At 42.8% G+C, this 9787-nt stretch overlaps 1 protein-coding gene, 1 long non-coding RNA gene and 1 other non-coding gene across 3 annotated transcripts; 2 read left to right on the forward strand and 1 right to left on the reverse strand.

Moving 5' to 3' along the window:
* Positions 1 to 961: 961 nt before the first annotated feature.
* On the reverse strand, positions 962 to 5608 carry LOC112479037. The gene is made up of 2 exons (XR_003046031.1): positions 5325 to 5608; positions 962 to 2942 (listed from the first exon to the last, which is right to left on the reverse strand). It is a non-coding gene; the product is annotated as an uncharacterized LOC112479037 (long non-coding RNA).
* Positions 5609 to 5754: 146 nt separating this feature from the next.
* On the forward strand, positions 5755 to 9787 carry RPL39 (ribosomal protein L39). The gene is made up of 3 exons (XM_006904687.3): positions 5755 to 5902; positions 7356 to 7459; positions 9536 to 9787. Exons 1-3 carry the CDS (start codon positions 5900 to 5902, stop codon positions 9582 to 9584), a joined length of 156 nt encoding a protein of 51 aa, XP_006904749.1. The 5' UTR covers positions 5755 to 5899; the 3' UTR covers positions 9585 to 9787.
* LOC112479213 lies at positions 8896 to 9028 on the forward strand. Its single transcript, XR_003046102.1, has one exon. It is a non-coding gene; the product is annotated as a small nucleolar RNA SNORA69 (small nucleolar RNA).

Genomic DNA, 9787 nt, shown 5'->3' on the forward strand with positions numbered 1-9787 from the left:
ATCTATAATGCCCAAGTTTCATGGGCACCAAGAAGCACCTCATGTCAAATCCTGGAGCTTCTTCATATCCCTTGTCCTTTCTGACTCCTGTAGGACCCAGCTTTGTTGAACTCCAGTTGTTAAAACTTGCCTCCCCCAGCTCCAGCCAATCAGAATGTACTGTACATTGACTGTGGTTGGCAACATGTTGTTCCTTCTAGTTATAATACCCTTCTCCCTATCTCCCCATGGCCTGATCTCACCTGTATTAGTCTGCTAGAACTGCCATAAACAAATACCATCCATAGTCTGGGGAAGGGGGGCTCACACAACTAATTTCTCACAGTTCTGGAAGCTAGAAGTCTGAGATCAAGGGATCAGCAGGTTTGGTTCACCTGAGGCCTCTCTCCTTGGCTTGCAGACAGCCGAGCACCTTCTCACTGTGTCCTCTCATGGTCTTTCTGCATACACACGCATCCCTGATATCTACTTGTGTGTCCTAAGGACCCCAGTCAGATTGGACTAGGGCCCGCAATAATAAGCCTCAATTTAATCACCTCTGTAAAAGGCCCTACCTCCAAATAAGGTCACCTTCTGAGGCACTGGGGGTTAGGGCTTCAAGATATGAATTTTGGGGAAACACAATTCAGGCCTTGACACCGCTCATCTTGTAAGGCTAAACTCAAATGCTACCTCCTCCCCTTAACTGGCAATCACCACCCCTTCAACATTCTTGTAATTGTTTGTGCCTTTTTTTTATATATAGTTTCTAGCACTATCTGCCCTGTTACAATACGTGGGAATGAAAGGAATCATGGCTGCTATTTACTGAGTTTGATGGCTAGTATGTGCCAGGTATATATTAACTCATGCCTCACTATGTGCTTAGCATATCCTACCATTGACTCTGAATCCTCACCACAGCACTATGAGTTAAGATATTTTTATCCCCATTTTACAGAAGAGGGAATTGAGGCACAGATGGGCTAAGTTATGTATTCAAGGTCACATAGCTAGTATGTTGCACAGCTGATACTCAAACCCAGATATTCCTGGCTTCAGAGTCAATGCTGTCAACACTGCACTCTAGTGCCTTTTCAGTTCAACAGATATCAAGGCCGACTACATGTCAGGCTTGGCTCTTAATGCTGGGGGTACAGGAGCAAACAAATCTGACAGAAAAAAAAAATCTCTCCCTTAATGGAGTGTTGTGGTAATGGTACAGTTCTGTATTTTATTGTGGTGGTAGTTCCACAAAGCTACACATGATAAAACTACAGAGCTACACACACACACCAACGAGTGCATGCCTAACTGGTGTAATCTGAATAAACTCTTCGAATTGTTCTATCGTATATTTCCTAGTTTTGATATTGTACGATAATTATGTAAGGCGTTAATACTGGTGAAGGCTGGGTGAAGGGTGCACAGAACTTCTTTGTATATTTCTTTGTGACTGTTTGTGAATCTATGATTATTTCAAACTAAACAGTTAAAAAAAATTCTGTCCTCATTGAGCTTAATGCCAGTGGGGAATCAGACAATAAACAAATAAGTGTTGTGGCATGTTAGAAGGTGATAAGTGTTATTGAGAAAAACAAAGCCAAGAAGGGGGATACAGAGTGTTCAGCAAGTGGTGTCTCTGAAGTGGCAACATTTGAGCCTTGCCTTTTAGAAGGTGAGGAAATCAGCCATGGGGAAATGGAGTCCCAGACAGAACACCTAGTGCTAAGGCTATGCAAAGTACTGTGTCTGCCGTATTTGAGGAAGAGCAAAGAGATCAGTGTGGCTTCAGCAACGTGAGTTAGGAGGAGAGCAACAGGAGGTTAGATTAGAAAAGTAATGGGGTCCAACCAGGTTGAGCCTTTTAGGCCATTGCAAATACTTTAACTTTTTATTAGGAGAGCGATAGGGAGCCATTGGAGGGTGCTGAGCAGAAGAAGGACATGATCTGATTTAGGTCTTGAAAGGATCACTCTGGCTTTTGTAGGGAAGCCAGGGCAGAAGCAGGGAAACCAGTGAGGAGCCTTAAAATAATCTAGGCGAGAGAGGGTAGAAGTGATGAGAAGTAATCAGATTCTGGAAAAATTTCAAAGGCAAACCGATCAGATTTGCTGACAAATAAAATGTGGAATTTGAGAGAAAGAGTGGAAGGTAAATTTTGGCCTGAGCAATAGGAAGAATGGAGATGCCATTTGCTGACATGGAGAGCACTTTGAGTGATCCAGTTGGGGGCGAAAACGTCAGGAGTTCTATCTGAGACATATTAAGTGTAAGGCATCTATTAGATATACAAGTAGAGATATCAACATGGTGAGAGTTTGAGGAGAGGTCCAGGCTGGAGATAACATTTAGTGTTGTCAACCAAGAGAGGATTTAAAGCCACGATATCGGATGAGATCATCAGAATGAGTGTATACAGAAAAGAGGTCCAAAACTGAACCTCAGGGCTCTCCAATGTTAAAAATGAGATAAGGAAGAATCAGCAAAAGAAACTGAGAAAAGGTTGTGTGAGTCCCAGGCCTGGCTGGTCCCAGATCTGGCTGTGACCCAGGTTTGCATTTAGGAATAAGACCCTAGATTTAGAATGTTACATTAGTGTAGTAGGGTGCCTGCGCCTAAAATATGTAAACATAATTTAGCTTATTGTATTGCACATGAGTGGTTGAATGCCACTATTGTACTCTGATATGTGTGGAGCCACGTGGTCCCCTGGGGAGCAGAAGGGGAGCCAAAGAAAGGGGAGCAGAAGAAGAGCAGAAGCAGAAGCCCGCTCACCACAATAGACTGCACTTCCTGCAACAGAAGTGCGCCCCCCACAATAAAGTCGGTGCCTGCCATTTCATTCTCATGTCAGCCTCTTGTGCATTCTTCCAACTGGGCGTGTCACCACTGAAAACGTCCCTTCTCGATCAGCTGATCAGCTCGGCGCTGCCAGGTGGCATGCGAGGCAGAAAGAAAACCTGGAAGGACAACAAGAAGTGCCCTATAAAAACTAAGAATTTAAAGGATGAACTTTGTAAATTATATAAATGTCTCACCACTATGCTGTACACCTGAAACTAATATAAAATAATATTGAACGTCAACTGTAATTGAAAAATTTGCAAAAGGGGAGGAAGGTAAGGGGGAATAAGAGGTTCAAATTTCCAGATATAATTTTTTAAAAAAGAAATTTAAAGGATGATGTATACAAGCTCTTAACAGTGTCAATCGCATCCTAAATCTGAGGTAATGGTAGCTATGATGAAGATAATAATTTCGTCAATTAAGGGCTTTTTTGCTGCTCCTTTAGCTACCAAAAAGAAAAGACTGTTTCATAAGCAAATGAATGGATAGATGAGAGAGACAGAGAGACAGAGAGACAGAGAGACAGAGACAGAGACAGAGACAGAGACAGAGACAGACAGAAAGACAAACAGAAAGACAGAATGCAGGTTACGAAGCCTGAGGTCTCTCACTTCAATTAAATATAAAATTATCTCGATGAGGGTCTAAATTTAAAAACTGGATGGTGTCAATATAATAAAACTTTTGCTGTTAAAAAATGGTAATTATTCAATTAGGCGCAAACTTCCCATGGCTTCTGTATTCCCTCTCTAAACCTAAGGCATCAGCATCCAGTTGCCCAAGGCAAAAATGTGGGAAAACATCCTGTTAATTTTATGTCACAATAATCTCTCGATTTTATTTCTTCCTTTTCAACACCATGGAGACCACCTTATTTTGGGCCACCATCATTTCTTGCTCAGACTATTTTCAAAGCCTCCTACTTTGTTTGTTCTACCATCTGTCACGATATTCCAATTTAAGCATTTGTAACCATTTTTGTGCCAGGGAACCCTTTGGCAGTCTGATGCAGTTTATAGACTTTTTTTTTTTTTTAAAGAAAGTACATAGGATTACAAAGAAAACCAATTACACTGCAATATAGCTATCAAAATATTTTCTGAAATGGGTGCTATAGCAACACCTGTGCTACTTAACACAGTTCTACTTGTGGGTCTAATAACTACTGTAACTTCAAACAATTGATGAGCATATAAATAATATTTCAAGACGTGTATTGTAGGGGTCCAGAATGAGTCTCCCCAGAATGTGCCATCCTGGCATGCAGATTATTACAAGCTGAAAACAAAGTCTAACAAACTAAAAAAGAGCTTTTTTTTTTTTTAACCTTCCCCTTTACCTGCCTAAAGAAATTCAGATAGAAAAACCTGCTTAAAGAAAGGGAGCTATTAACTTAGCATAATATGATCTAAGTGTGGCAAAGAAGAACACACGAAGCCTGTTTATTAGACTCATTGTTTCTGGGTGGCCAGGGAAGAATTTATTTACCACATTTGCTCTTTCTCATCTACCTGGGAATTGCCTACTTTCCCTTTGAAGGTCTTGGGCCCTTGCCTCCCTCTCCTTAGTTCAGAATGACATATAAGCCTCAACTGCCCAGTGTGTCCTTGGATCTTATATTCTTATGGAACCCCTTGTAGCTACATATATAATAAACTTGGCCATTTTCTCCAGTTAATGTCTCATATTAATTTGATTATTAGTCTAGCCAGAAGAATTTAGAAAGATGGGGTGGGGAATTATTTTTCCACCTCCATGACATCAACTTCAATGTGATATAAAATCTTAGATTTCTATGGATGATAAAACACAGGTACTGCAAATGCCACTTTAGTTTGTTGCCTACATTTGTAAATAAAGAAAGCACTACATTTCAGAGTCTGATGAAAGTGAATTTGTGATTTTTTTTTTTATCCATGTTCACGTACCCTGTGAATTCTATACATGGACCTTTGCAGACCCCAGGTTAAAAAACTATTGGTGCAAAAATGCTAGAGGAGACTGCAAAGACGCATAGTTGTTTGTTTTTAAATAGGGAGAAAAATGGAAATAATAACATCCAAACTGTGTGCCATTAATTCCTGTACATTTTGCCAAATGTGGACTACAAAGTCAGTCTGGGCTTCCTAGCAGCCAAGGAATTGGTTCTGTCCAGAACTTTCTTAGCTTAAAACCTTGATTGGCAACCCACCCTGTCCAGTCCCTGCCCACCTCTCGCCCACCTCTCTTGCTTCCTCCAACACCACTATCCCTTCCTGTCCCATATCACTCAGCCAGGTCAACCCTATAGCTAACCCTTCAACAACACAGGGTGGGGGGGCAGGTGGTAGTCCAACCCCCATGCAGTCAAAAACCTGCCTATAACTTTTGACTCCCCCAAAACTCAGTTGTCCCTTGGTATCTATGTGGGATTGGTTCCAGGACCTCCATACCAAAACCCAAGGATGCTCAAGTCCCTTATGCAAAATGGCATAGAAGAATGGATACAGTCGTACCTCCCCATCCACATCCCAGGATTCCAAATCCTGGATCAAAAATAGTTTTGGTTGCATCCATACATGTGAAACCCCGGGATACACAGGGCCAAAACCGTATTGTTTCAGGGTCAACTGTACTTCCAGCTGTCCAGAAACGCCATTGCGGGGCCTGCTGCACAGCGTGCTCCGGACCAACCACGGGACCCTTGCGCCCGGGACTTGACTTCCGGCCGCCTTCCTTTGGCGCTAGCTCCGCCCACTCTGCTCCCTCTGCCTTCGGAAGAGTTTCTATTTCGGCATTTATCATGGCTTTCGGTCTCACCAACAAAGCAGGTGCCCCTGTCACACTGACCGGCTTCCGAGTAGCCCACTTACAGAAAAAATGCGAAACAAATTCTATCTGGCAAGAATAAGCGGGGTTTCCCACAGCTCCATGGAGCGCGTGCGGGGCGGGACCCGGCAGGAGGCCATTGTAAGCGCATAGCGTCAGTCCCCAAGCCCCGCCTCCGCAGGGGCCTCTAAACACGTCCTTCCGCCCGCTTCCTCTTCTCTTTCTCCGCCATCGTGGTGCGTGCTGTTGAGTCTCACTCGTCATGGTAAGTCCATCCGTAACCATCGGCTCTGGGGTGGCTTCCCGGGGCCTGAGGTCTCTGCCAGCTGACTGACGACCGGGCTGCGTCGAGATGCGGGAGACTTCTTAAGGGCATCTTGAAGAGAAGTTCGAGTTTGGCCACCGCTGCAGTCGGCAGGCCTGGCGGGAAGGTAGCGAGCAATTGAGCACCTGGGAAGGGGCGGGCTGCGCTGCGAGGTCCGAGGCGGGTGCCTTGTGTTTCAGGCTGCCGCCCAGTCAGGCATGGTTCTGCTTTCTTTTACCTTTTTCCCGGAGCAAATTGTGATTCTGGAGCAGTGAGAGAAGTCGGAGGAGGGGCGCCCTAGAAATCATGGCCCGACTGCGGGCTGCCCGCGGCATGTGCTAGGCAGGCATCGAGAACAGAATGTGGGCTGCTTTTCGTCGAGTTTTTAACTTGGCCGCCAGGAGCCTACCACCTTTTGAGCTTCCAGCTCTTTTTAGCCCTTTGTTCAGGGACTGAGTGTCACCTAATGGAAGCACCTGGAACCAGGAGTGCTGTAATTTGAACCTAAAATGCCATTTGGGCGTTCTTAATAAAATGCCAGCTGCGGATAGTCACTGTCTTGGGTTTTTCCTGACGGTTCCCTGAGAAGTTTCAATTGTGGGCTTCTAGGTATGGAGAGGATTAGTCTTTGGTGTTTTATAGGTTTACTAGTTGACAGAAATTTTACTTCATAACTGCTACTGTGAGCTGGGAGAGAAGGGTGTAGTCTCTGTCTTCGTAATGGCCTGTATTGTTATGCAAGGAGTGGGTTGGGCCACACTGGCCAGACTTTAGACCAGTATTCATACTCTTTCTCCGGATTGCCCTGAAAACGGGGGTGGGGTGGGGGATGGGATTGAATGACTTGAGTTTTTCACGAAAGGGAAATCGGGAACGTTGTTCTCGGGAAAGTGGAAAAGAGTTAGAATTAATGTCGAAATGATCAGCGGGTTAGAATAAATGTTACGAACGTAAGGGACTTTGTGCAAATTTGCAATGCCACTTGAAAGTAGGTATCCCTTTTTTACAAAGAAGGGCACTGAGACCCATTGACTTGCAAGTAACACATTGTTTGGTTTACTAAAAGTTGTGTTCTTCCTTGAAAACCAAGTTCCCCGGGTCTAGCCATCCCCGATGTTGTCTGGAAGGCGCCCTAGCATTGGAGTAGAGGTTTTGAATCTCAGGTCTGCACATTAATATCCTTCGGGGCAGGTTACATACGTCCCTGACTACATTTTTTAAATTTATTTTTTATTCGAACAACGGGAATTTCGGTATCTGCTTTCAGAGAAGTCGCAAGGAACAAAGCAGAGAGGGTCGTTTTTGGTGTATATTAAGCATTCGAGCATTGGTTGGATTTGAAGGAGTCCCTGACTTTGAATCTTTTAAGCAGTCTCTGATATTACAGTCTAAATTGATTGCATTTCCTTCCCAGTCTTCTCACAAGACTTTCAGGATCAAGCGGTTCCTGGCCAAGAAACAAAAGCAGAATCGGCCCATTCCCCAATGGATTCGGATGAAAACTGGTAATAAAATCAGGTAAGGACACCGCCTTCCTGTTTTTTGTTTGTTTTTTTAAGATTGCTTTTGGGGCATAAATATATAATGAAAAGTTCTGTACAATCCAATTTATTCTGTACCACCATTCTGAAATTCTTTTTTTTTTTTTTTTTTAATGTGCTTCCTCCGAGTTTCTGGACAGCACCCAGCCTACAGCTGGGCTTAGGGGCAGATACTCCAACATTTGTTAATTTCCTGCTTGTCTTCAGTCTGTGCCAGAACATAAGATGGATGGCTGTCTTATACACATCCCAGCAGGGGAGACCATGTTGTTCACCCAATCCATCTTTGAAGTGTTTATCTTTTTAAAAATTGGAAGATTGCCCTCCAGTGCAGAAGTAGTTGAATTGAAGGTTTTGGAACAAAGACATTACTAGAATTGTTACAAAGGACCTCCGATTCAAGGTCATCTAGGCCAACTCCAGACAAAGCTAGGCCTAAAACTCCTGTTCTTTCATGCCTTTCAGTCCCACTGCTCTCCGGACACTACGTGGGCCTTGAAGGAAAGAAAAATAAGCATCTAGTCAGTGAGATTTGCCCAAGGTCTCACAACCAGTGACAGCTTCCAGTGTGTTGAACAACTTTTTGTTTAAAATGAAGTATTAGATTTCCTGGCTGTCCCGGATAATCGAGCCCAGAAGACCACAGAGGAGGAGAGACCTAATGTTATTACAAACATTCTTATTTTCAAAGCATTTTTAAGCTGACACTAGAGTGAATTCCTCTTGCTAGATGAAGACTTTGAAGCCTTTGAAGCTCAGGAGTACAAAATCATGAAGCTAGTATAGAACTCTGGTTTGATTATATGGCACATCTAAGTGAGATTAATTTGCTGATGTGAAAACTTAAGATATGAATTGTCAGGGCTAAAATTGAGGGCACATTTCCTTAGTTCATTTAGCCAGTTAGGTATGTGGAAATTGTCCCCTACTGTAGCCTTATATGACAGTTGTTGGTCTTTATTATTTATGCATATTAATATATGTAGGAGATGTCTCACTCTTACAGGTGCAACTAGAATTTAAAAGCCCATGGTGTTGCCATCATGCAATACTGAGGAAAGAGCATCGAGTCACTTGTTGGAGTGGTTTGTTTGGCAGTTCAGCCCTTAATACAAGTTCGATGGATTTTTGTTGAGAACATCAGCCCTTTTTTAAATGGATCGACATGTCCTGTCCCCATCTGATGATGGTGTGACCTGCCTTTACAGGTTTTAAGGAATGAAAGAAACATGAAGCTCAGTGCCTAGTTTAATAGAAGGGTACCTGCAGTTAATATTAGCCTCTTTGCTCTGTGGACTCCTGGACCTGGGAAGGTATTTTGTATTTAGTATTACACATACAATTCTGGCCCAGAGAATTGTCACAGCAGAATGGTTTTTCTATTGAGTCAACTGTCTTCCATCTTTTAAATTGAAAGCAGGTTGCAATTACAGTGCTTCATTTTGTGGGATTGCTGCCATTATCCTCTGCTGAAAGAGGCTTGTGTTGATCATTTTTGATTTTGCCTATATGAGGGTAAAATCATTACAGATTGACATGGACAATTCTGAGATGGCCTTAGCTCTACAAATCACTTGCTTTGTATTGAAGTGATTGAGGGTATTAATCTATTATAAAAAGTATGCAGGAGCTTTTATGTATGTGTGACCCATTATGTAGAAATGACTGTTTTTTTTTATGTAGTTCAGAAGGAGGGAGTGAAAATGTATATATATCTGTCTGGTTCTGTCCTAGGGTTGTGGAATCAAAGATGGGTGAGTGTACACTTGGGGAGGAGGGGAGAGAGCTTCTCTGCTACCCCTGTCTCAAGAAGAACCTGTGTGTTTTCCTTGCCTGGAATCATTTTGAGAGGTAAAAATTTGATTTGACTAGTTAAATACATCTAGCAAATCATTTTTTACTCCCCAAAAAGAACTCCAAATTTGTTGAAGGGAAAACAAGACCCTTTGCCTTTCGAGGATTTTATGGTACTTAAAGGCAATGTTTGTGGTGAATGAGAGTAGCTAAATTGAGCTCAGATTGCCTTTGTGACTTGTAATTTCCTTCTGTGTAGGTACAACTCCAAGAGGAGACACTGGAGAAGAACCAAGATGGATCTGTAAGAAATCACACATTAGATGGCACGCATATATCTGCTGTATCCAGGTTGCTTGAACCTCACCAAAGTACTGAGAAGATCACTACTATCTGGACAGTTGGGCATGTTTTATTGAGAAATTATTGGGAAAAAATGATTTTCTTCTTTCTGTAATATGCTTCTGCACTAGTAGGTTGGTTCAGTAATAAATATGTGAAGCTTTTTAAA

The sequence above is a fragment of the Pteropus alecto genome, unplaced genomic scaffold (genome assembly GCF_000325575.1).
Source record: "Pteropus alecto unplaced genomic scaffold, ASM32557v1 scaffold280, whole genome shotgun sequence".
NCBI classification, from domain to species: domain Eukaryota; kingdom Metazoa; phylum Chordata; class Mammalia; order Chiroptera; family Pteropodidae; genus Pteropus; species Pteropus alecto.

Excerpts from the sequence above, each read along its gene's own strand:
- RPL39 (XM_006904687.3), top strand. Across the intron at positions 7,460-9,535 it reads AAAACTGGTAATAAAATCAG|GTACAACTCCAAGAGGAGAC; the intron begins GTAAGGACACCG and ends CCTTCTGTGTAG.